The 27549-nt window shown below is 39.6% G+C and overlaps 1 protein-coding gene across 4 annotated transcripts in view; it reads right to left on the bottom strand.

The window, feature by feature from the left end:
• Gphra (golgi pH regulator A) overlaps positions 1-27314 on the bottom strand; it is a 44764-nt gene extending 17450 nt beyond the window's left edge. For all 4 annotated transcript variants that reach the window (XM_013075500.3, XM_013075501.3, XM_004853902.4 and 1 more), the window contains exons 1-7: positions 27117-27314; positions 16598-16657; positions 15755-15858; positions 11472-11578; positions 10782-10883; positions 4284-4404; positions 3642-3722 (exon numbers count right to left, since the gene is read on the bottom strand). In XM_013075500.3, coding sequence (XP_012930954.1) covers positions 3642-3722; positions 4284-4404; positions 10782-10883; positions 11472-11578; positions 15755-15858; positions 16598-16657; positions 27117-27158 — 617 coding nt within the window. In that variant the 5' untranslated portion in view covers positions 27159-27314. The remainder of the gene's footprint in view (positions 1-3641; positions 3723-4283; positions 4405-10781; positions 10884-11471; positions 11579-15754; positions 15859-16597; positions 16658-27116) is intronic.
• Between the last annotated feature and the right edge of the window lie 235 nt (positions 27315-27549).

Raw genomic sequence — 27549 nt, 5'->3', positions numbered from 1 at the left:
CTGTCCTCCCTATCAGCAAGTGCTGATAACCACATAGCTTTCCTCAATCACAAGTGAACCACCTTTCCCCTGTATCTCACCCTTGGCCCCACAAAATATCCTCTGAAAACTCTCAATATTAAACCTTCAGCTCAACTAAAAGAATTCCAATAAAATCAGAACCCACGTTAATCTTTTCTTCTCATCTACCACTAGTCTTCCTTTCAAACCTCTCTCTCAGGGCCTGACACTATTCATCCAAACACCCACCCCTCTTCTCCCCTCCCCACCTCACCTACCTCACTGCTGAGGAACCACACATAATAAACTGTCACAGTGTGCATGGAGAATAGACAAAGGGGGGAAGAGTAACTGCAAGGACTATCATATAGTTGTAAGACTGAATCTGTGAATGCTGTTATAAATAAAATCAATTCTTTTGGCCAAACACAGGGACAGAGTTGAAATCAGATAACAGAAGGAGTAAATACTAGCACTGCAATACAAAGCTGAAAATTATTCATAGGGAGGCAACATCCTACTAAAAAGCTCCATATAAGCCATAAACTCTCCTCAGGTCTCCTATACCCAGCCTGCAGTAACCTCACCCAGGCAGAAAAAGAGGGGGCCACATAAAATTTTTTAAAAAGAATAAGCACAAATATAAGTAGGAGAATGAAGAAACAAGGAAATGGAAGATTTTCTCACCCCCTAAACTCCCCCTAGGCAGAGCAAGTGATCACAAGGGAGAAGCAAACAAATACCAGGTAGTAAAAACTATGAAAAGTTCATAGAAGGGATGAAGAAAATAGATGAGTTCAAAGAGGAAATGAACCAAAAGTTCACAGCAATTACACTCAATATGCCCATGGTGAATTTTTGGGAAATAGATAAAAAATTGGAGGAGATAATCAAGAGAGTTCAAAATTTGAATGAGAGATTCAACAAGAATATGAAATCCTCGAAAAGATGTCAGACAAATACCTGAAATAAAAAACAGTATAGAATTCATATACTGCAGAAATGACCAATGTGAAGACAGAGCGTCTGATACTGAGGACAAAATAGTGAATTATGATAAAGAGCTCAAAGAAGCCAAAAAGAAAATAAGAGAACAAGAGAAAACTATCAAGCAGCTACTAGATGACAATGAGAAGACCAATCTAAAGCTAATGAGAGTTAGAGAAAAACTACAAGATAGCACTGATAGATTCACTAACATGGTTACAGAAATTATGGAAGAAAATTTCCCAAATATAAGAAAAGAGTTTAAAATTCAAGGATGTCCACTATCACTTCTTCTAGTCAACACAGTAGTTGAAACGTTAGCCAGAGCAATTAGGCAAGAGAAAGAAATAAAAGATAGAGATATATATAGGAAAGGAAAAACTTAAATTATTGTTATTTGCAGATAACATGATACTCTACATAGAACAAAGACCCACCTGCCTCACAAGTGCAGGGTCCCCAGTTCGATCCCCAGTACCAAAAAAAACCCAAACCCAAACAACAACAACAACAACACCCAAAAAACCAAAAAGAAGACCAAAGAACTCCACCAAAAAACTCTTAGAATAACCAACTTCAGCAAAGTAGCAGGATATAAGAACACACAAAAATCATTAGCATTTGTGTATACCAACAATGAACGGGATTAGAAGGAAATTATGAAAACAATAACATTATAGTCACTTCAAGAAAATGAAATATCTAGAAATTAACCTAACCAGGAAAGTGAAAAACTTCTACAAAGAAAACTACAGTACTCTGAAGAAAGAGACTGAAGAGGACATCAGAAAATGTAAAGATGTCCCTTGCTCCTGGATAGGCAGAACCAGTATTGTCAAAATAGCCATACTTCCAAAACTGTTACACAGATTCAATACCAACAGTATACTTTACAGATCTAGAGAAAACAATCCTAAAATTTATATGGAACCCGAAGAGATCCAGAATAGGACAAGTAATTTTGGGCAATAAGAGCAAACCAAGAGGCATAGCAATACCTGACTTCAAGCAATACTACAAAACAACAGTGATAAAAAAGGCATGGTACAGGAACAAAAACAGACATGTGGATCAAGGGAACAGAAATGAGGATACAGAAACTTCCCCAGACATATTCAACTAGTTGATCTCTGACAAAGGGTCCAAAAGCAAATGTTGGAGGAAAGACAGCCCATTAAGCAAGTGGTCCTGGGAAAACTGGTTATCTGTTTGTAGAAGAATGAAACTGGACCCTTATCTCTCACCATACACTAAATTAAAATAAAAATGGATCAAAGATCTAAACATTAAAACAGAAATGTTAAACCTTCTGGAAGGTAAAATAGGTAAACACTTGAAGACATAGGTGTAGGAAAGGATTCTAAACAGAACCTCAATCGCACAAGAAATAGCAAGATTCAACAAATGGGATTATATCAGAATAAAAATCTTCTGTACAGAAAAAGAATCAATCTGTAGAGTGAAGAGACAACCTACAGAACGGAAAAAAAATTGCCAGCTACTCCTTAGATGGAGAACTAATATCTAGAATATACAAAGAACTCAAAAAAATTATACCACTTAAAATTAAAGACCCAGTCAAGAAATGGAACAGATACTTCACAGAGGAAGAAATACAAATGTTCAACAAGTACATGCAAAAATGTTCAACATCTCTGGCCCTTGGAGAAATGCAAATTAAAATAACACTAAGATTCCATCTTACTCTGGTAAGAATGGCAATCATTAGGAAATCAAACAGTAACAATTACTGGTGCTGCTGTGGTAAAAAAGGAAGCTTCCTGCATTGTTGGTGGAAACACAAACTAGTACAACTATTATGGAAATCAGTATGGATATTTCTCAAAAGAATTGAAATTAGAAATTCCATATGATCCAGCTATGCCCCCCACCCCCCGCTAGGTATCTTCCCCAAAGAATTTAAGTCCTAATACTATGGCGATACATGCATGGCAATGCTTATAGCCGCACAATTTGTAATAGCTAAATTTTGGAAGCAGCCTCTATACCAAGCAACATGATTGGGTAAAGAAAATGTGGTATTTATATATACTGGAATACCACTTGGCTATAAAGAATGACATACTGGAGACACATGTAAGAAAATGGATGCACCTGGAAAATAGAGCGTTGAATGAAATAAATCACATACAAGTTTAATACCATATGGTATCTCTCATTTGAGCAAGGCAAAGTACAAACAAAGAAAACGATAAAGGATGGATAGAAAGGGACAAAAGGATGGATCTCTTGCAATTGGGAAGTGGTTCAAGGGAAAAAAGGTGAGAGGTGAGGAAGAAGGGAAGAGGAAATGAAAGGAATAAAGATGTGCCATGTTCAGGAACCTAATAACCCCAATTAATGTAAACACTATATAACATAACATGAGCTAAGGCAAATAATATCAACAAATACACAAAAGGGGATAGGGGAACCTGAGGAGGAGGGGAGAGGGGAGGGGAGGCAAGGGGAAAGGGATTAAAGAAAAACAATGTGATATGTATATGTGACCACTCCCCAAGATGACTGTAAACTGCATGAACTGCAAACACATACTAAAAAAAAAAGAGATGAAATTACTTGCTAGCACCAAATAGTCAAATTTTGTTGAGAAATTCTAACAGAATACAAGTTCTTTCATGTGCTGCTCTTACCTTTTCTTTTTGCTTATGATCACATCCATGGTTTGAAGCAGTCGCCGTTCTAGGGCTAGAATATCTGTGTCAGTCACATTCCTGCAAGAAGTATAAACTGTTAGCAAGGTTTTGGGCTCTGACCCTTGGGCTTGTCACAAGTCACCTGGAGAAACATACAAATCCTAATTATTAGCCAGTAACTGAAGGACCTGGCTTTTTCTAGAAAACATTAAAATGACCATAATAAGCTAAAATGCTCTCATTGATATTTCTTAGATCTTATGGGGTTTTAGGGCAGCAAAGGGTAATCAGTTCTCTTACTCTTTCTCAGCTTGGATTCAGTGACATTTTGGATGTTAAGTTTAAACATATTTTTACTTGGCATTGTCTTCTATTCTACTTCTAGGAGGAAACTGATTTCCTAAAGCTGGGAATACTTCACACTGCTGTCCACTAGAAATGTGCCTTTAGAAAGTGGGGATGAGGGGACAAAATCTGCCATTTAAAAATAAATGAATGTAGGGCAAATAACATAGGCAATACAAGTTATAAGACTTACTTAGAAAGATTCCAGGTTCAGAAACATACGTCACCTTTCCTACTTAACGTATGTATTCAAGTAATAGGGAAGAAAAAGAAGAGAGACAAAGTGCGCATTACCTGAGGAAGTAGGACATGTATGTGTATGGGCAGTTGACAGCACCAAATCCAGAAAGCAGAGCCATTAGAGTCACCCCAATCACACCTACTCGGCTGATAAGCTGTTCTATGGACAAGATCCCTAAAAACATCAAATAACATTAACAACAGGCAACACAGATATAATGGCTCATCCCTACTGCAGAAGGAAATACTACTGAAAACAACTATCACACAGAACTCCCTCACACAAGCCAACTTTTAAATATTAATGTGTGGCTTCTCTGTGATAACTATCTACACGTCGACTGACGGTTTCTTCCTGTCTTACGTGCTTTGGAACCATCTCCTTTATTGGGCGATGATAACAGTAAAGTAATAACAAGAACTGTAAATAACACTTACTGACAGTTTATTATCGTTAGTGTGAAAGTAAAATACTTTCAGTAAAAGCTCTGAGCAAACAAAATTAGGAAAGTAAATCTAGAAAAGCATGGATAACAAGTAACACTTGGTACTAGATACTCCAGATACAGCATTTCCCTTTTAGGAGTATGCCTTTAGCTTATGCTTTATTCCTTTTTGCATCCAGTAAACACAATGCATCTAACAAACGGGCTGAATTTATAGATGGATGGTAAGTCAAAGGGAAAAACACGAATTGTAGATGATCAGTTGCGTTCTAATTATCAACTGTTTTCTCTCATTTGAGAGTGCTGAAAATCATTCAGCAGTTAAAATACATGCTGCTAGGGGATGTATTTGGGATAAATGAGAGCAAGCAATGCCAGAAAGTTTGGCATCACAGAAAAAACCACTAGTTTTCACTTCCTATTTTTAGGATAGAATTTACTTCAGTCATCGACTCCTATGGCCAAATGCCAAGCTGGCATTCAGGTATTGTCAGCTTTGAGCATTTAAACACCAATCCCCCATCTGAGGAGGGCCCTCCCCTCCTACTCCAGTCCTCTTGCTCCTTTTTGTCCACTACACCTGGTTCACTGGCTCTGTGGCCCAGTGCAACCTCTGGCCTCTCATCTTTTGTTTTTCCCTTCTTCCCTAGCTTGGACTCCAGTCTTGCTTGCTTCAACTTCTCTCACCAGGCCTCTCAATCTCCTACCCTCTCCTCCTTTGGAAGCACTGATTCTACAATCCCCTCACTACACCAAATGCTCTGCCTCCCCAAGGCCATGCCTGGGCTGCCTAAAATACCCACACAACTGGTCTACATGTGACCAATGGTGCATTACATATATATGGTCTCCAGTCTTAGCTCACACACTGAGTAACCGTTATTTTGCCCATGGTCAGTCATCTCTCTCCATTCCTCTCAGAGATACACTTTAATCCATTTTCTCACATTTGTCCTTCTCCTTAGTCAATGCCCTTACTGTAAAAACATAAGCTATTAGAATTTATCATCTTCACTCTAGCATAACTATTTACAACTGCAATCATCCTCTCAAACTTTCTCCCTCAGAGCAGATGGTAACCAAAGCTAAGACTTCTGGGCTACTGTGTTCTCTTTCACAGTAATCTGCTCTCATGCTGTACAGTATACTTTTTTCCTACCTTTACTTGGCCCAAACTTGTTCTGTGGAGCATGTTTCTCTTCCTCCCTTTAGTAAATGTAAAACCTTGCTACCTTCTGCACTTACATTGACCAATTCTTTGCTCAGGCTGGAAAGAACCTGGAAACCAACTCTAGAAGGAGACTCCAGCACCCCAAAACCCGGCAACATAATTGGCAGCGCCAGCTAGGAGGTAAGGCCCTATGGGGCACTTTGTGTTTCTTTCTCTCTAAAGTTTGTAGAGTGTACTTTTTTCCCTACTTGGTCCAAATTCACTCGGCCAGCACATTTCTTTTCCTGCCTTTAATAAACGTAAAACCTCACTAAAACAAAGCAAAGCTGAGATGTTGCCATCTATGCTGTCGATCTTATTCAATCCCTCTTACATCCTCCAGAATCTTGTTCCATCACCTGTCCCTGCCCTTTGTATCTTCAATCTTTCCACCAGTTCTTTTCCTTTAGTTTTAAGTCTATTTCCTAGAAAAAGCCTGTTCGTGGCTTTAAGTTCACCTCTAGGTTTTATTTCACCCATAACAGCTCAGCTTCTTGAAAGAACTGTCCCCTCTTCCTCAACCCCCAGTTCATCCCGCCACTGACGGCAACTGGCTTTCATCCTATTCTTGTTGACGCAGGGTCTCACCATGTAGGCCGGACTGGTGCCAAGCTCTCAATCCAGCCTCCGCCTCCAGAGTGCTGGGATTATATGCGTACACCACCAGGCCTAGCACTCATCTCATTCTTTTACACTGAATGAAACTGCTTTCACTAATAATCATACCGGCAGTATAACAGGTAACATTAATCAAGTACTTGTTATGTTCTAGGTACTGTTTTAAGCATTTCATATATAAAACCTAATTTAATCCTCTTAACAACCTTATGAGGCAGATATTATTGAAAGCCTCATTTTACAGATGAAGAAACATAGGCCTAGAGAGGTTAAGTAACTGAGTGAAAGCCACACAGCTAGTTAAGTAGAGTAAGTAGCAGAGTCAGGATTCAGAAACAGTCTAGCTCCAGAGCTTGGGCTCTTAACCTTTATAACATTATGGTCAGGGATTTTTCTACTGCTTACAAATTCAATGTCATTTTCCAACCATTCTCCCTGTCTCTTCCTCTGTGTGTCTGTTGCTTTCTTGATGAAGCTACTTGTATTATTTGGAAATAAAAGCAAAGCTCTGAAAAGAGGTTACTGAGGTCATGGTGAGCAACAATACTAGCCACAGTGTAAGGCAGTATGGAGGCTGTGCCCTGGGTTTCCCTAGAGCCTTAGAGCAGCTTAGAAGCTGCTCAAACATTAAGAACTCCTCTAAACTTCCCCAGCCTGGCTTGCTTCTGCAACCGAATGGCGCTCTGACCACAGACAGGTGGGTGTCTATAGCAACAAGGCCTTACAGTTTCTAACAGTGGGAATTTCCAGCTCACTGGCAACTTCCTGGAGGAAGCAGTATTTTTGGCAACAAACTATCTCTTTTGTCACCTGGACCACTGGGGCCTGCTCCAGGCTCTAAATCAGTTTCCACAGCAAGGGACCATTCCCTGTAGCCATTCTCCACTTTCTCCTACTTTTTTGAGAGGGGTGGTCAGGTGGGCATGGCCCTCACTTTTCCAAGTGGAGTGGGAGCAGGCAGGCTGTGGCCCAGCCCCACTCTGGGGGAAGGGGAAGGCCTTGCTGAGGCTGCCAGGGAAGTTGAGTATCACTTATCCTTATTTTTTTGTGACACTGTATCCTTATTTAAAATTATTTTCCCTTCATGGCTTTTATAACATTATTTCCCCAGAATTTCCCTTTTATTTCTCTAGTTGCTTTTTCTTGGTTTCTTCTTGCTTAGCATGTCCAAAATTTTCTCTTTCATAACAGTCTACACATTTTTCCTTGGGCGATCTCTCCAACTTTTCCAGCTTTATCTCATAGCACTTAGTTGATGATATCTAATTTTTTAGGTTCAGAGAATTCCCTCCATGAGAACTGACACACTGGTACCTTTCTCTTAAGCTCCTGACTTTTGTGTTTGCTTGTTAAACACAACCTGGATGTGTATGGGCAACTCATATTCAACATATTCCAAAGTGAAATCACTCCCCCACCACTTGTTTCCTCTTCTGCACTGCCTATTTTGCAAAAAAGTATCAACTATCTAGCCACTAAAATAAAAAATCTACATATCTAGTCTCCATTCCATTTCTTACGATCTTTCCTACTTTGGGGCGTTACTCGAAGTCTCCTGTGCCTTCTTGCTGGGCCTTCCATTAAACCTCAGCTTAAATATTACTTCCTTGGAAAGGTTGAATCTAATCACTTGTACTAAATTTGCTATCGCTATCTGCATTATTCTCTATCACAGCAGTTTGCTCCTTGATGACAATGATCACAACTGGCAATTATTTATTTTTAATTTACCTCTTTATTGTCTAGTCCCATCCATGAATCTGTAAGTTTCATAAGGGCAGAAACCAAATTTTTTTTGCTCATGGTTTATGTCCAGAACTTAATATATAAATAGATGCTCATTAGGTATTTGTAGAGTGATGAATGAATAAATCTTCATCTAAATTGTTGATTCTACTTCCCACATATCTCCTGGTTTTCATGAAAGAGTCATATTTAATTGATCTTTGTGTTCAACAAATATTTGTTGACCATGTGTACACAGAATCACTCAATAACAAAAAAATTTAAGGGATTAATACAAATTATTACACATTAAAAACTGAAAAAAAAACCTCTTCTACTTTTATTCCCTTTAACTTGGTGACTTATTAAATATGTTTTTGTGGCTTGAAGTAATCTATAGATATTATCTACTACTTCATAGAAATAGCATTTCTATGAAGAGTTGGGTATTATTATGCCTGTTTAACATTCATAGATGGAAAGAGCTTATCAAATAGACTATGAGATCATATCACCGCTGCCACCGGCTCACATAGGTTCCTCCTAGCCTTATACACTTTCTTAGTCTGCATTTTGAAAGTTCTTTTTTTTTTTTTTGGTACCGGGATTGAACTTGGGACCTTGCGCTTGCGAGGCAGGCAGTGGAACCACTGAGCTAAATCCCTGGCCCTCTCAGTCTGCATTTTTCCACTGTAGAATGCCTCCCAACTTTCCTAGTTTCTGCCATTGTGGAAGTACTTTCACAGACTTTTATTGTGGGGTACCAGGGATCAAATCTAGGGACCTTCTACCACTGAGCTATACCCTCAGCCCTTTTTATTCTATTTTAAAAATTTTGAGACAAAGTTTTACTAAGTTGCCCAGGAGGACCAAGAGCTTGTGATCCTCCTGCCTCAGTCTCCTGAGTAGCTGGGACTACAGGCATGTGCAACTGCACCTGACCAGATGTATTTTTCCTTGTAAGCTCTGCGTCTTACAGTTTTTGAGGCCTCCACATCAATAAACCATATTAGTTGCTTGGATAGTCCCAGGAAAGCTCTGAAGTGGCCGTGTAGGCTTGGCTGTTTTTCAGCTACTGCACTGACTAAACTTTTCTTCCTATTTTCTTTTCTTAAGGGGTTAAAGACACCTGAAATTCCAACATAAAACTAAAACGTCTAATGATTGGAGTGTGAAGGAAAGATTAAAACTGAAACTAGCTCCCTAGCTTTCCCCATGTGTCCCTTTTAGGATATTCCCAGGGAATTTAGAAAAAGTGATGGATGAAAGGTGTATATACTTCATATACTCATACAAACTTCTGAAGTATATTCTGGAAGGACTTGTTACACGAGAGATTTTTGTTCGCTGTTTTTAAACAGAAATTAGGGCTCACTCTGCTAAAATTCTTGTATTTAAAATGAATTTTTTTTTTTTTGGTTAAAGACTGATTTTTGGAAATCTTTTCTTTATCTACTCATTGTGAGCATTTTATGTAAGCTCTCACTCCCTAAATAAATACATTCCCACTGGGCATGGTGGCCCATGCCTGTAATCCCAGCATTCTGGGAGGCTGAGGTAGGAGGATCACAAATTTGAGCCCAGTCTGGGCAACTTAGCGAGACACTTTCTCAAAATAAAAACCTTAAAAAAAAAAGCCTGGATGAGAAGGCCCTAGATTCAATCTCTCGTACAGCAGAAAAAAAAAAAACTCCCTAAAGTCAATGGTGGTGGTGGGGTGTCTTATTGTGTTACATAGGCTGGTCTCAAACTCATGGTCTCAAGTGATCCTCCTGCCTCAGTCTTCCAAGTTGCTGAGACTACAGGCATGCACACTACCCTAAAGATGATTTTTGTCATCATTTGAACAATGGCCATTTACCTTTGGGTCACAGACTTCTTTGGAAATCTGATAAAAGCTTATCAATGTATCACCTCCAAATAAACATACTACTACGATTAGGATAAGTGTCCCCCCAGAGGCCCACGTGTTTAAGGCTTGGTCCCCAGCTCCTGGCACTGTCGGGAGGCAGTGGATCCTGTAAGAAGAGGGGCCTCGTTGGAAGTCTTCTGGTCATAGGCAGGCATGCTCATGAAAGGAACAGAGACCCCAGCCTCTCTTTTCTTTGCTGCCTGACTGCTATGAGGTGAGCAGCTTCCTCTCCCACTACAGGCCAAAATCAACAGGCCAAGTGACTATGTACCAAAACTATGAGCCAAAGGTGATTACCTCAGGTATTTTGTTATAGTAACAGAAAGATGGCTAATGCATATATTCCCGTAATTCTGGATGTATTATCAGGACATTTAAATTAAGAACATCTTTCTATGTCTCTCAAACCCTTGAAATGTTTTCACTAAGTCAAGGTCAAAAACTCCTCTAGAATTATAGATGTCTGTTCCAAAACCAGCACTTGATACCCTTTAGAATGAAGGAGAAAATTTGGTTAAAAATTAGACATTTTAGAGAAAAAATGTGCTGTATTTCCCACAACCAGAAGTTTAAAAAACATTTTTTTCAAAATTAAAAATTAACCAACCCTCTTCTCACTCCCTCATTTTCCATATACTCACCATGCTTTGGGCTGAGAATGGGAAATGGATCTCCCAGTTTCCAGAAGAAATACATAAATGTCAACCATAAGAGACAGGAAATAGGCAGTCGCTGTTTATGCACTAAGACAGAGGAGATGAGGCTGTTAGCAAAAACATATTAAAGAGCTTGCTCTATAAAAATAGGAGCTTATAGGGCCAGGGATTTAGCTCAGTGGTTCTGCCACCTGCTATGCAGGCGCAAGGACCAGAGTTCGATCCCTGGTACCAAAAAAAAAAAAAAAAAAAAAAAGAGGGCCAGGGATTTAGTTCAATGGTGCTGCGCCTGCTTCACAAGCACAAGGTCCTGAGTTCAATTCCCAGTAACCCCCCCAAAATAGGAGCTTATGCTAATTAATATTTAGTTGGCTTCTTTACTTGGCAAATGAATGATGGAATTATACAATTTTTTAGTGAAGGTGTCCTTCCCACCATGAAAGAAACTTGGACAAAATTAAGATGCGGAGTGAGTTAAAAGAGACATTACAGTAGCAGCAGGGATAAAGCTTTGGGAGGACAAATAACCTAATCATCCATTCAATGTTCATAAGGTGCAGGGAGGTGCCTCCAAATAGTAGCAGCTATGAAAGTAATGTAGGAATGAAGTTGTCCCCAACCCTAATCCCCAAGAATACTCATCTATGTGCTAAAATGAGCAGGTGAAATACTCACATAGTCGGATGTTGCTCACAACAAAATAGCCAATGTAAAAAGGTACCATGAAAATTAGGATCAGCAGAATTACACACAAGTTCATTTTCCAGTGAAAATAACGGGAGCTGAAATAGATGTCAAAGAATATCACTGGGCGCGAGAAAGGGAACAACTTCATTGTCTTTAGTCTTCCAAAGGATTTCTGCTCTTTGAACTCAATGTTAAATATAACTCATATAATAGCCAATAAAGCTGTTACTATCTACTCACTGGCAGAGATTAAAAACTACAAATTTCTGAATGGTATATACGTCCATCTTAGCCTCCTAATAATTTCCCCAATAAAACAATAATGTTTATACATTACATAGGTGATGTATAACATAACACATCAACACGTGCCATTTCTGATAGAATGACTTATTTCACTCACCACTAGGAATCATATTCCAATATAAAGTTTAAAGGAAAATAAATATTAATAGTAATACACCTCAAAAGGATTTGGAAGTACTTATTTTGTATTCTTAAACAGCTGATTTGCATGACTTACAGATGTTTATAAAATCTTATATTTTAAGCACATACACTTATACAACAACTTTGAGATATTGTTAGTACATTTAAAGTGTATAATTCAATCATTTTTAGTATATTCACAGATCTGTAGAACCATCAATACAATCAACTTCAGAACTTTTTCATTACTTCAAAAAAAAAAAAAAAATCCTGTACCTCTTAGCAGTCACTTTTCATTTCTCCTCAATCTTGCCAACCTTAGGAAATCACCAAAATAACCATAGTATTTGTTTTTGTGGATCTACCTATTTTGGACATTTCATGTGAAAGGAATCATAGATGGCTTTTATGATTAGTTTATGTCTCAGCATGTTTCTCACCTAATGTTGTAGCATCTATCAATAATTCATTTCTTTTTTCATGGTTGAATAATATTCATCCCATTATTCATCATTTATTAGTCAATAGATATTTGGGTTTCGCCTTTTAGTTATTACAAATAGTGATGTTATGAACATTCTCACCCAGCTTTTAGTGTAGCCATATTTCACTTCTCTTTAAGTAGGAATGGAATGGAATTCCTGGATCATATAGTAAATCTATACTTACTCCTCGAGGTTCTGCCACTGTTTCCCAACATGGCTGTATCATTTCACATTTTCCCCAACAGTGTATGAAGTTTCTAATTTCCCCTAAGCTGAGGCAACACTTCTGACCATCTGTCTTCTGATTGTAGCAATTCTAGTGGTTCTGATTCACATGTCTTTTCATGTATTTATCAGCCATTTGTACATCATTTTTAGAGAAATGCCTAGATTCTTTGCCCATTGTAAAAATGGGTTGTTTTTAATATTAAATTATTAGTTTTTAATATATTCTAGATAGAAATCTCTTATCAGGTGATTTGCAAAAATTTCCCCCTATTCTCGAGATGTCTGTTCACTTTCTTGATAGTGTCCTTTCTATTTGATTGTAAAGTTAGGCCGAGTTTTAAAAAAATGACTAAGCAGTTAATTGGCTCACAAGGCTATATAAAACATAGGATGAGGAAATAAACTATAAGGACATATGAAGGAAAGGAGCAATGTAAAAGACAGATAAAATACAGTGGTACCTTGGTTCAGAAACACTTTCATTTGCAAACAATTTGGTTCTCAAACAGAAGCCATATGGCAAAATTTTGTTTTTGTTTGTAAACTCTGCATCAGGTGACAAACAACCATGGCTACCTTTCCCACACAAACATAAACGTGGCCATCTTTTCCAAAACTGTAGCACAAATTAAGTTTGTGAACTAAGGTACATTGGGCCAGGCCTAAACTTGATATGGGGTGGCCTACAAATTTAGTTTTACATTTTCTCGTGTTCAATATGAAACACATAGTTTGATCATGTATTAGTCAGCTTTCCTATCACTGATACAAAACCCGACACACCCAACTTAAAGGAGAGATTTAATTTGGCTTGCATTTTAAAGGGATTCAGTCCACGATTAGTGGATTACAAGGGAGAAACATTGTGGTGGAAGAGCATGCAGAGTAAAGCTGCTCAGTTCACAGCTGGGGAAGTAGAGCAGGAGAACAGTGGAAACCAGGAAATGAGCCGGGGACCATACATAGTACCCCAAATCTGACTCCACGACCCCCTAGAAACACCCAGAAGTGTGCTCTACCAATCTTCCAGGTGAACCCCAAAGCTAATCAAGTTGACACTCCCCTCCACTGCCACAGATCAGTTAGATAAAATCATAAACTCTGTAAGAAAATAAACCATTTTTCTCAAAGGATGCATAATTATTATTGATTTATAATTATTGAATTATTACCAACAGTGAAATTTCTCCGAAGATTTTATAAGGAAAATATGTGAGGACAACTAACAACATCCTGAATAGTATCTTCTCAAAACAAATATCAATGAGTTACAGAGGGCTGTTTCTTACTATTCTCCTCTTAATAAAGACAGGCATCATAAAACAGAACCATTCAGTAAAGGCTACCCCACAGGAAACCAAAACCATTTAGTCTAGTTATACTGGCAGCTTTCTGCTTTTCTGGGATTAGCCCAGTTTAGTGCATCTAGAGAGGCAAACAAACTGTACTTCCTCCAGGTATTTGTACATAGTATTTTAACCAAACTTTTGAAAGATACTGACTGGGAGGCAGTGGGTTTTAAATGACAAGGGTTCCAAGTGTAACTTGGATTGCCAACTAAAAGTTAACCTAACAAGATTCTATGTTTGTTTGTTTTTGGTACCGGGGATCGAACTCGGGACCTTGTGCTTTCGAGGCAGGTGGTGGAACCACTGAGCTAAATCCCCGGCTCTTAATTGCTCTACTCTTTAAGATAACTACATATTCAAGATACCTGAAAAATATACACCACAGTGTAACTGATGTTTCTTCTTATGAGTTAAAAGTTGAGGGACATAATTTACCAAAAACAGTAACTAAGATTTCAGACTATTTGAGCCATAGTCCGTTCTAAAACTATTTAGATTAGTGGTCAGCAAACTATGCCCTGGCTGCTACTGATTTTTACAAGGTTTTACTAAAGCACAGCCATGCCCATCTGTTTATTCTTATGCTTGCTTTTCAATTACAATAGCAGAGTTGAGTAGCCATGATAGAAATTCTATGGCCCACAGAGCCTAAAACATTTACTATCTCGCCCTTCACTGAAGTCTTTGACAACCTCTGCTTACATAGTAGTGAAACAGGAGGGCTGTGACAACAGTTTAATAACCAGCATGTAAAATATTGGCCTCTGGATCTATATCTGGTTCATGAAAAAAGTTTGGATTATTAAACAACAAGCTTAAAAGGGGAGTCAAAATATATTCCTGTTTTATCTATAGTACATGTTATTAATTATTATTAATTGATCTATCACAAGACCAAAATTATCAACTCTTTTCAATCTTTCAATATTTTGCAATCATATGTATTTTAAGTTTTTAAAACTAAAAAAAATTTTTTGACTGATTCTTAAAAGATTTGAGAATACAATCTTCCTATAAGTCTCAAGTGTCAGGGGCCTATACTAAACTTAAGCTTAGATCAGCACTGACTCCTGACAAGAGTGAAAGATGACTTCATTTGTAAAAGATTCTAGTACAAATAGGCTAGGTGAGGTGGCTCACATCTGTAATCCCAGCACTCTGGGAGGCTGAGGCAGGAGGACTGCAAGTTTGAGTCCAGCCTTGGGAACTCAGTGAAACCTTGTCTCCAAAAAAAAAAAAAGGACTGGGGATGTAGGTCAGTGTAAAGGTCCTAGGTTCAATTCTCAGTATTGCAAAGAAAAAAAAAGCACAATACAAGCTAACATAGCCTAGCTGATGAACTCCTCATACAGATACTTGTAGTTTAACAAACAAGAAATATTTTAGATAGGTTGTCTAATAAACCAGCAGGGCTGTTATCTGAAAGGGAATAGAGTTAAGTAGTTCTGAGGAATTCTGATCTTTTCAGAGATTTTTCAATATGAAACGGCATTATTGGGGTTCAGCTAGAGAACAGCCTGAGAAAAATAAAACTTCTCTAAGGGAAGCCTGGGACCTAGTTTCTTACAGTCTTATTTCAACAGTCATTTTTTTTCCTGTATTTCATTCATAATCTTTGCCAAACCAGTTACTAGATGCCTAGGACCCATATTTACAGTGCTCATTGCAGTGACTGAGACAAATGGTAGCTCTTTTTTCAGTTATGGGATCCAGGCGACTCTTCTACCATAAAGAAATTAGCACAGACTCTTCAAGAGAGTTATTTAGTACTCTTACTCACCTGCTATTCAGTACTCCTAAGATTTCAAAGATGATAAGCTCAAACATGGTACAAGAAAATGCAAAAGTCACAGAGAAGATCACCTGTACAGCATATTGACGCACCTAGTAAAAGCCAGAAAGAGACCAGAAGTCAGTTATTTCCTTGCTTGAAATTTTGAGCTGATAATTAAAGCACAAGCAGATGAAGAAACAGAGTCAGAAGTAGCACATAGAATTCCTGATGCACACTGACCCCACCCAATGTCTTGGATCAGTTCTGGAACCTTACCTAGGAAGACTTAAAGTATTGAACAGAATCTCCAGGATTCTGGGCTCTTTCAGAAACTACCCAAGCTCCCTGGAAAGGTTTAATGTAGAACATAATAGAAATGGCCCAAAGGTAGTCCATAAGCACTGATCTGATTACTAAATAAAAAGAATTAGAATATATACAGTCTAGGGTGGTGATTTTCTGAATCCAAGGCTTACAATAGGAACCAGATCAACTTTGAGATTTTGATATTAATTTTAAATGTAAGGTTGGTAATTCAGGGCTAGAGAGACAAAGGAAAGAGAACACTTATAAGACATTACTCTCCCAAAGAGTAACTGTCTATTGGTGTGTGTCCAGATACGACAAGGGTGACACTCCTTGCTATTAGCTTTTGGACTTTTGACTTAATTTTTTGTTGTTTTAAAGTCTATTAAGCCTAATCATATTCTGCAGCTTCATAGCTACACAGTACTCATTTGGCAAAAACTTGCTGTCTTGGAAGTGAACATGATCTTTCTTTAATGAGGATGTTTTCTTGTCTCCTTTTAAAAGACTCTCCATTCATATAACATAACGATTTGTTCTCACCTCATAGTCCTTAAACAATTGGCGCATGAAGAAAAGCCACCCAAATCCAAAAAAAAGTATCTAGAGGAAAAAGAACACAGAATGTTAATATGCATCTTCTTTCGAAAAAGGCCTTATAGACATTATCTTATGATAAAAGATCAGCTAGACATGTGTTTCAGAGATTAAAGATGAGATCCACTCATAACACTGGAGAGAGGTATTTAAATGCTCTTACATCTTTGAAGTCATTCATACTATAGAGTGTGTTTTAAGGTAGACAAAAAAGGAAGTATGTATGTATTTCCCTGGTCTTATGAAAATCATTTTGTGAGCCAAAACAGTTAGCAAACAGACAAGGACTCTGAAACCATTTTTTTTTTTTTTGGTACAGGGGATTGAACTCAGTTCCTTGCAGGCAAGGTCCCACTGAGCTAAATCCCTGGTCCAGGACTCTGAAACTTGCTTATTATAGATGATACTTGTTTGAAAGTATTTTTAAAAAAATTAATATTTCAAGGGAAGAAGTTGAGAAAAAAATAAATGAACAGTAGAAAGACTAGTATTTTTTTAAATGTGTTTTTTCCTTCAGAACTTTCTTAGCTTCTCCACCATCCTGATTAATCTATACAAGGGGGTTTCCACATGAGACTGCAGGATCCTGCTTTTGTCAGTTTTGGCATCAGTGACAACAGCCATGTGACAGTTGACAAAGCTGGTTTTTCACTAGTAAACAGAACCTTCTATACACACACACACACTAACATGCTCTGACACAACATCTTTTTTTTTTTTTTTTTACTTATATTGGTTGGGAATTTTATTAAATTCTTTGAGGTCTTCCTACTGACTCCTCTTTAGCTTTCCCGCCTACTAGACATTTTCATTCACGTGGAGGAGCTTCCTCTTGTTCTTGGACACATTCCTTCATACTGGGAACTCTGGCATCCCACGGCAGGAAATTGTCCCCAGTCTTCTCCCATTTACAATACCATAGGTCTTAAAATATATTGCTCCCTCTGAAAGGCCTTCTTCATCCTCCTGAATAAAGATAAAGGTGCTTTTGATATAACCCTATCTTACCCTATACTTCTCTTATCAAACCACACAGGTTTGCAATGTCTAATTTCCTTTTATTATAAACTCTATGAGGCTTGCTATCATGGCTTTCCTTACAAAAGCCCACCCTGCATCCTCCAGGGTGTACTTTTATCTTGTTTCCTCCTCTTTTACTTGGCCCAAGTTCGCTTTACAGAGTCAGTTTCTCCCTCACTCTTCACTTTTACTTTTTCAAATAAAATTTGGCCTTTTTGTTCAGTTCTTTGTTTGAGATAAGAACCTGGAATCTAACTTCAGGAGAGCTGAGCAACTCAAAACCCAGTAATGTTTATCTGGTGAACCACTTTTAGAAGGAGCTACCAGATAACATTTTGGTGTATTCAGCCAGGAGTAAGACTCAGGTACCAGAGACCAAGGTAAGGCCCGTGTTGGACTCAATTTTTCTCTCCAAAAGGCTGTTTTTCTTCTCTCTTTCCCTTGCTCTCTCCCCTAGGCCGGGAATCAGGGGACTCTTCTCAAGGTACCAAGGAGGGGCTTCTTGGCCCTGCCATAGGGATGGGAGAAGGGCATGTATGCTTTTGTTTTTCTTTCTCGTTGCTTATGTTCACTCTGTAGGTCCTTGTTGTCCATGTATTTATCTGTCAATCACCCCAGATATTTGGTATAAGCTACAAAAACTTCAGATGGGCCCACAGACCCCTATGGCCCAATTGCTGGATGTGTGGCCTTTTCTGTGTTCAACAATTGGGACCCAGAGGAGGGACAAAAGAAAAAGATTAAAATTATAGTTGTTGAAGTTGGCAATGCTTTAAACTCACCCAGATCGTCTAAGGAAAAACCCAGGGACAACCAGGGAAAAGGTTCCTGTTCGAAGTGTAAGAGGACTATACACTGGGCATAAGATTGCAGCAAGCTTCCAGTTGGGCCCTGATAAGTATGTGAGACAGGTAATGCTCCTGAGTCCTAGCATTGGAAGTTTGAGTGTCCCACTCTCAGAGAGGGGCTAGGCTAGCCAGAACCCTTATTTCCTGCTCTGATGACTGAAGAGGCACAGGGGACCCTGCAATGCCCCATCCATGGACATCACTGTCTCCTCCGAGGAACCCTGGATAATCTCAGATGTCATGGGTGAACCGATTCAATTGCTTCATTCTGTTTTCTTTTCTTTTTTTTTTTTTTTTGGTACCGAGGATCAAACTCAGGACCTTGCACTTGCAAGGCAGGCACAGGGCCACTGAGCTAAATCTCCGGTCCTGCTTCACTCTGTTTTGACTTATTTCTCTAGAAAACCCTTCTCTGGATCTATAGCCACAGTTGGGATCAAGGGACCCCAATCAGAGATTCTTTGAAGTTGTACTAACAGAAGCTGCAAAGTCAACTTTGGTAAAGAAATTAGAAGTCCTGACTCCCCAGCAGGTGAGAACTATTTTTTTTATTTTTTATTTTTTGGTACCGGGGATCGAACTCGGGACCTTGTGCTTGGGAGGCAGGCGCCAGAACCACTGAGCTAAATCCCCAGCCCAAGGTGAGAGCTATTTTGAAGACAAAAGGTTTACTCGTAGTTAACAGGGGAACAGCTAAGTATCAGGCCATGCTCTTAGACACATGTGAGGTTATTATAAACACTTGCACTACTATTAACCCTACTTCTTCAATGCCTACAGGCCCAGAAGGTAACCACTCTTGTGAACAAGTCATTTCCCAGAGCTATGCAAGTAGGCAGGACATCAGTGATCTGCCCCTCCAAAAACCTGAAGAGGTATGGTTCACTGATGGAAGTGCCTTCGTCCAAGAAGGACACCGAAAGGCAGGTTATACAGTTGTCACTTCATAATAGGTCAATGAAACTAAAACTATTCCTTCAGGAACCTCTGCTCAAAAGGCAGAGCTAATAGCTCTTACTTGGTTATTGATAAAAGGAAAAAAGCAGAAGGTTAATTATTTCTACAGATTCCAAATATGCCTTTCTGATACATGTCCATGCAGCAATGTAGATGGAAAGAGGCTTATTGACTAATAAAGAATAATCTATCAAGCACAGGTGAGAAATTTTACAACTCCTAGAGGCAGTCCTTGTTCCCAAGGAGATCGCAGTCATGCACTATAAAGGGCACAAAAGTGGCATGTCTGAATTCTTGGGAAATCAAAAGGCTGATAGGGAAGCAAAAAGGGCAGCCTTACATCCCATAAAGAGTCTACCCTTACTCCCAGTTCCTGAGGAAAAGCCAGTCTATACTCCCCAGCAAAACAAATGGGCCTTAGGATGGGGGAATTAAAAAGGGACTCTGTGGTATTTAGAAAACAAACTGGTCCTTCCTCAAGAGACACAGTGGAAGGCTATAAAAATACTTCATGATTCCTTCCCCATGGGAAGAGATGCTACACTGGAAATGGTCACTCAAGTTTTCACAGGATTAGGACTAATGGCAACCAGCCAACAGGTGTGCAAAGCTTGCTTGCTCTGTACCTACAATAACCTGGGCAACCCCAAACCACCTCCTTAATTAGAACCTGTACAGAAGAGAGGAACAAATGCTGGGGAGGACTGGCAATTAGACTTTACCTATATGCCACCATGTGGAGGATTTAAACAGATGTTGGTTCTAATTGACACCTTCACAGGATAGACTGAAGCCTATCCTACCCGTTCAGAAAAAGCTACAGATGTAGTCAAAGTGCTTCTTAAAGAAGTAATGCTTAGATTTGGACTTCCTCAATCCTTCTAGAGTGACAATGGTCCTTTTTCTAAGTCCCAAATAACTCAGGGGATGGCAAAGCCTTTAGGAATAAAGTACCACCACCATTCCTCCTGGCAGCCTCAATCTTCTGGAAAGGTAGAGCCAACCAGACCCTAAAGTGAGCTCTGGCAAAACTTTGCCAAGAGACAGCAGAGTTCTATCAATAGTGCTGAGTGTTTGATTTTGGTACCGGGGATTAAGCTTGGGACCTTGGGCTTGCAAGGCAGGCGGTGGAACCACTGAGCTAAATACCCAGCCCTCATGAGCGTTTGTAACATGCCCAAAACTGGGCTAAGTTTGAGCCCATTTGAGAAGTTATACAGGAGGACATTTCTATTCTCTGATATGATAGAACCAGAAACCATAAGGCTCTTACATATCTCATTAACCACTGAACAGTTTACCCCATGCATCATTTGGGCAATGGGTTTGTTTACATACTGACTATCCAGAGCATTGCTCAAGAAGGTGTCTTTTCAACCAGTCAACTCTTGTATTGTATTAAATAAATCTGATAACATTGTCATTTTTATATTTCTTGTTATATTACCTTATAAAAATTAATGAAGGGCCAGGGATTTAGCTCAGTGGTTCTGGCGCCTGCCTCGCAAGCGCAAGGTCCTGAGTTCAATCCCCGTACCAGAAAAAAAAAAAATTAATGAAGTAAATATGAAATTTTTTGGTCATCCTGTAGTTAAACAACTGGACTGGTAAGTGGTTAATCTGGGCCAAGTACAACAGTCTATCCAAATGTATGGGAAGAGAGACCCCTCAGCTCCTGGCCCAGAAGGACCACCTACTGTCCATCCTGGAGACCAAGTGCTGGTAAAAACTTGGGAGAGAATGGAAGGGGCCCTGTTCAGTAATCCTTGCCATACCCACTGCAGTCAAGGTGGCAGAGATAGATAACTGGATTCACCTTTCTAAGGCAGTCACATTGGAACTGTCTGAAGAACAAGATCACCTAAAAGGAGAAAGCTACTCCTGTGAGCCTCTGGAAAACCTGAGATTTCTCTTCAAAAAGCAAGACTGCAGGTGCCATTACAGGAAGCATGGAAATCTTATCTGCCCTAATCCTAACCCTAATCTACTCCTCATATTTAGGCTAATAATGAAGGTTGATGGTCATTAACTCTTGTTGCTTTCTGACAAGTTTTTCTTTATTTAACCCAGCCAGTGAATCACAGCATCCCAAGGTAGTTGGAGAGTACATAATGGCCAGTAGGTAGGGTCTATAGCCCCTTCCAGCTTGAAGAAGCAATAAAAAACAGAAACCTCCAGCACCGTATAAAGAATTATGGGGATTTGGGCTGAGGATTCTGCTCAGTTGCACTGAGCCTGCTTCGCAAGTGCAAGGTTGTGAGTTTGATCCCTGGTACCAAAAAAAAAAAAAAAATTATGAGGATTTGTGTCTCTCAGAGGGAAATGAGACAGGAGATTAGGATGTCACAAAGCTGGTTGGGGATGAGGTGTGACCTGTTTATTACAAGATGTGGAACACATGCATAGAACAGTTCCCAAAGCCCTGCATATGGACTTCTCATGAGAACTGGATCAGGTTTGTTTTTTTTTTCCATTGATTTTATTGATGTATTTTAGGTATACAATACAGTTACATTCATCATTGGGATCTTGTACCTTTACATGATGTATCTTGTTTCTTATTTTTTTCTCATTCCTCTGCCCTCCCTTCAGCCCCTCGATCAGGTTTTCCATAGGACAACATAGACCAGATGTTAGCCTGTGGCATGGAATCCCAGCACCACCTCTGAAGACCTGTGTGTAGAAGTTCTCGTGGGTTTCCTCAAGATTTGGAGACAGATGCCAACAAGAGCTTGGGATTGCTTTCCTCATGATAGTCTCCAGGGTGTACTTTTATCTTGATTTTTCCTATTTTACTCTGCCCAAACTCACACTGTAGAGCCAGTTTCTCTCTCATTCACTTTTACTTTTTCAAATAAAGTTTGCTTAAAAACAAACAAACAAACAAACTCTGTGGACAAGGACTATGTCTGTCTTAATATTTTTGTATCCTCAGCACCCAGCATACTGCTTGGCATACAGCAGGGTCCCTGTAAATGTTTGCTGAGTGGCTAAATGCGCTACAGTCAAAGATAGTCATCAATCAGTAACATTCAACCTCAAAATTCTGTAGTAATTTCTACATGCTCTACTAGATGCTGGGAATTTGATGAGAGAGTCATTACCCTCAAGAAACTCAATACAGTGCTAAAAACACAAAATAAATAATGTAATATGGATATATAATGTAATATGGATGTGCAATGACACAGACATGTACATGCTATTGTGAAACAGTATGAAAGAGGGAGACCAAACCAATCTGTATGGGGTTAGATCAGATTTTCCAGAGAAGATAATACCTGAGCTGAAGGAAGTTGTAATTTGGGATTAAAATCTGGTATTGTGTGCAATTTTGAGGTTATGTGCACTTTTCTTCAGAAGTTCCAAGATATTCTTCACACACTCAAAGGTTTTCACACCCTTAAAATATTAAAAACCACTCTTAAAAGTATGAGTAAAGTAAAAGGCAGAGAGGTGTTGGGGTACCTCATTTTCTGACATGGGAGGAAAGGAGTTGAGAATGACTGTAGAAATGGATAACCTCTTAGATTAAAATGTAGGAAGCAGAAGGAGATCACATCTTTTGGTCTCACTTCTATTGTTTAAGTAGGGGACAAGATCATCTGCTAGGAGATGAACAGAGAAGGGGGATTCGAGGAGAGTAATAAAGACTCAGAAGCTATGAGGAGAAAAGAACAAGTACTGCAGCTGATTAAAGTTATGAAGAGACAAGGGTTAAACTTGTGCTGGTGAACTGCACAGTTGTAATTTTCTACAGCTGACTTCAGGCCCCTACATTGCAGTCAACAAAATAATGATCCAACTGTGGAATTTTATATGAAGGGGTTATGGTTTATTACCTCCAGGTGCCTCATGTGCTCAAAGGCAGGGCTTTTGGAAGGTGATTAGATTATGGAGGCTTATAGCTGACCTGCTTTTAGGGGGTGGAGTCTGGAAGAGGTGAGTTGCTGGGGGCCTGGCCTAGAAGGCTTTATCTCCCTCCTCAGCTCCTCCCTTCACACTCTCTGCATCAAGGATGCCAGGTTTCCTCAGCCATGCCCATCTGCATTGGAGCTAGTCAGTTTGTGGACTGAAACATGAGCCAAAATAAACCTCTCCTTTAATTTGTGGGTGTTGGGTATTTTCTCCCAGCTATGAGGAAAGTGACTAAGTCAGAAGGTACAGGAACAAGAGGGTACGAGAAAGTAACTTGGATCCACAAATCCAGTTCAAGCAGAAAAGGGTAAACAGAGAAGGAGGAAAAAATTTCCTGGACTATTTGGCAACATTAGGTAACTGTGTCTGAAGCCATAATTAAGGTAGAGAAGTAGGACAATTGTGATTGGGAATGGTATAGACTGTGGAAATGAATAATTTTAAAAAAATTAACAAGATCACCTAAAATGAGGCTTTAGACAAAGAAGAGAAAACAAGTAAAAATTGTAAATTTGTATGATGGGCTAGAGAATGGATGAAAAGAAAAATGGATATATACCTTTAATGTTTTATCATTGATTCCTTTCCCATTGACAAAGGAAGCTTCTAAAAGACTTAAAAATCATACACACAAAAGTAATTGCAGCCAGGCACAGTGGCACTTCCTTAGTTCCAGCTACTAAAGGAAGCTGAGACAGGAAGATCACTTGAGCCCAGAAATTTGAGATCAGCTTAAGCAACATAGGGAGACACTCACCTCTTAACAACAAAAAGTAATTGGATGATTTATTACACTTAAGATAAATAAGAATTCCAGTGTGATGCCCTATGTTCAAACCCCAATACTGTAAAAAAAAAAAAAATGCTTTTAGAACTGCAGAGTAGAGTCTTGGCCTTGGGACTCAGAGTGTACTCTGGAGTTGTTAAGTCTCACGATAGTACAGAGGGGTCAAAATGTTGGCTAATACTTGCTTTTATAAAAATGACCTGTAGGTTGAAAATCAGTACAGAGAAAAAAAAATGGCTATTAGTATTAAAGACTAACTGGAAAAAGACACTTTTCTTGGATCATTTATTCAACCTTTTACTCAGCCAACAAATATTTCTTTTTTGGGGGTGGTGGTGGTACTGGGGATCAAACTCGGGACCTTGCGCTTGCGAGGCAGGTGCGAGAACCATTGAGCTAAACTCCCGTCCCCCAACAAATATTTCTTGTTGCATAATATGTGCCAGGTCCTAGTGATAGAACAGTGAATAATAAAGCACGAATGCTACTTTCTAGGGGCTTTATAATTTAAGGAGGAGATCAACAAGTAATTACAAAACATCATGGTAGCATTGTTATAAGGGGAGTGAAGGACATTACAGCAGCATGTATAGGAACACCTATCTTTCTAATCTATCTATCTAATCCAGTCCGGGACAGGCTTTTTGGATGTTCAAGCTGAGATCTGAAGGTTGAACAGGAGTTTGCCAAGACAAAGAAGGGAAGGAATATGGGGGAGGGGGAGTGTCCTAAAAAGAGAGAAGACTAGACATCTGGTGGCACGATAGCATGGCCAGGTTAAGGAACTAAAAGTTTAGAAGTCTAAAGTGAAGTGAGGATATGGTGGGAGCCAAGGCTGAAGAGCTCAATGTCAGGGTCCAACCTAGGTGACCCTATAAGCCATATTAAAGAGTTTCAGCTTCTTCCCGTGGCATGGTTAACAATTGGTACGCTAAGATGTTGTCTGAGGCTCACAAGTTTTGATATGTGACCTCTGATTTCTGACATTTCAAATAAACCTTTCAGTTCACACACACAAACACATACACACACAAAGGAAAAGTGGTGTGGGAGGTTGCTTTGAAAGTAAGTGAATCTCCCTAGCAAGGAGCTTTTTATTAAATTAATATTTCTAGGTTTCCACTATGGACCAGCAACTGATCTAGACACTACGGAATACAGAAGAGAATAAGAAAGATAACACTGTGGACTTTATAGAGTCTACAGATAACAAAGAAATACACAACACTGATAAATGTGAAAAGAAAATAAAACAGGGAAATGAGAAAGAAGGTGACCAGGATGAAAGGGTACTTTGTTGAGGATAGGAGGCCAGGTAAAGCCATCCCGAAGTGACATCTTTATTGATACCTAAATGATGATAAAGTAGCTACATATATATTTGGACAGAGAATATCTGATGCAAAGGACTCTTTGAGTCCTAGTTTTGAGCAGGTTAGACAGTTATGTGACTATGTGTATGAAAGTTAAAGTATATGAAATTAAGGCACAAAAGATTAGAAAGCTATTTCTTGGTTCAACTTTTCAATTATATAAATGTTAAAAATCTTAGAAGCTGCAATGCAATGGCAACTTTCTATTAACATTCTTATTTTAATTCTAAATGAAAAATGCTGTTTAAGTATTTTTCTCGAATTGGTATTAAGGATAAAAACTGTACTGTATTGTCATCAGGGATAGTAGGAAGCCTTAAAAAGGTTTTAAGAGAGCTACATGTCCAGAGTTTTGTACACTGATATATTTGAATAGTATGATCAACAATAAAAACAACAGAAATTAAAGACAGTAAATTTAAAAAATAGAAAAAGTTATTTATTAGAGTGCTAGCCCTATGAATGGCTTTTGGTTAATATCTTAAATGTTATAAAAGTTTTTCAAGAGGCAAGGACAGGGCTCTACAGACAAAAGCATTAGGATGAAGCAGTACAAAAACGACATCAAAAGTCCAGATTTAGCTTACTTTAAGCTTTCAAAAGGCATTATTTCTTTCATTTGCCATTTGTAAGAAAGAACAACTAAGAATACTTTAAATTATTGTGTACATTGGTGGGGGCAGCCAATAATTAGGTAGTCGGAGCTTCTACAATTGGTAACAGTTGGCCAACAATTATTTGAGTGCTTGCACTTGGAACTGAGTATACAGCTATGGACAGTACAGGATCTTAAGAAATAAACTCACAAGTACTTAAATGATATCACTGCTATTCTAAGAGCTTGAGAAAAAACAGACCAACAACAAATGAAATGGTAAAAGCAAGAAGTTCACTAGATGAAGGTCCTAGAGGGCAGAGAAAGTGTCTTCTGTATGTTTGTACTCTCAGAGCTTTATAAAATAGGTAAATGCTGACTATGAATGAATGTGACCAAATGAGAAGTAACGAAGGTCGGAAAAGGACCCGAAAAGGGTGAATAGCAAGCAGAAAATTAGGGGTGAGGTGTCAGTGCAAACAGGAAACCCCAATATTTGATATAAGTGATGGCAGCAAATGTCTCTCTGCACTCAACTCAGGATCTGACACGAAGAACAAACCCCACACGTGTCCCCAGTTTTCAGCCCTAATTGGCGCGCCGCACACCAGCGCCTGGAACCACAACTTCCTCAATCGCTGGGTCAGCGACACAGTCCGGAGGCTTCGGGGAACTTTAGGGACCGCTGGCTCCCCTCTCCCGGCAACCGCTCTGGACGTGGAGCCCAGCTGACCCCTCCCACAAATGAACTGGAAAGACAGTAGCTGCAGCCTTGGCTGAAAGCCAGCCTCAGACAACCTGAGCGGAGGGAAGCGGATGCAGCAGAACCCACCTTATCCTTGGGCTCTGAGGGTTAGGGTGGGGCGGGCGCGAGCAGCGAAACCCCAGCCAGCCCGCAACGCCGAGGCCCTAGAGCGCGATTCTGGAAGGAAGGCCCGGGGATGCGCTGAGGGCGTCGGTGACTCACCTGGGAGGTAATTACGATGCTGGAATCGATTAGGAAACTCATGTATAAATGTAAGGAGGGCTGGAGCCTTAGCTCTCCAAGGCCATCGCAAGCTCCGCAACCAGCCTTCTCACGCAGGTAGCCTTCGCCCCGGGGCACTGTCCGAGACGGTCGCTTGCCTGGTTTGACGCCATCAAGCTGCGCTCCAGACAGCCAATCAGCACCTACGTCCTTCGCTTCCCGCCTCGGGCTAGAAGTGGGCGGGGAGACGCCAGGGGCCGGGTCGCTGGAGCTCGGGAGGCGGGGCTTACTTAGGCCCTTCTGGGCCGAGAAGGGCCGGTTATGGTATTGCGGACTGAAAATCCGAAAACAAATGTAATGCAAAGTAGCATTTCTATTTCCGAGGCCGAAAGAGGTGAGGCCTGACACCCAACGTCTAATTTTCAGTGGTAAA

The sequence above is a fragment of the Heterocephalus glaber genome, unplaced genomic scaffold (assembly GCF_053883595.1).
Source record: "Heterocephalus glaber isolate CG9 unplaced genomic scaffold, H.glaber_assembly_v1.0 deba00001442, whole genome shotgun sequence".
Taxonomy (NCBI): Eukaryota; Metazoa; Chordata; class Mammalia; order Rodentia; family Bathyergidae; genus Heterocephalus; species Heterocephalus glaber.
This window is presented reverse-complemented; position numbering and strand designations above follow the sequence as displayed.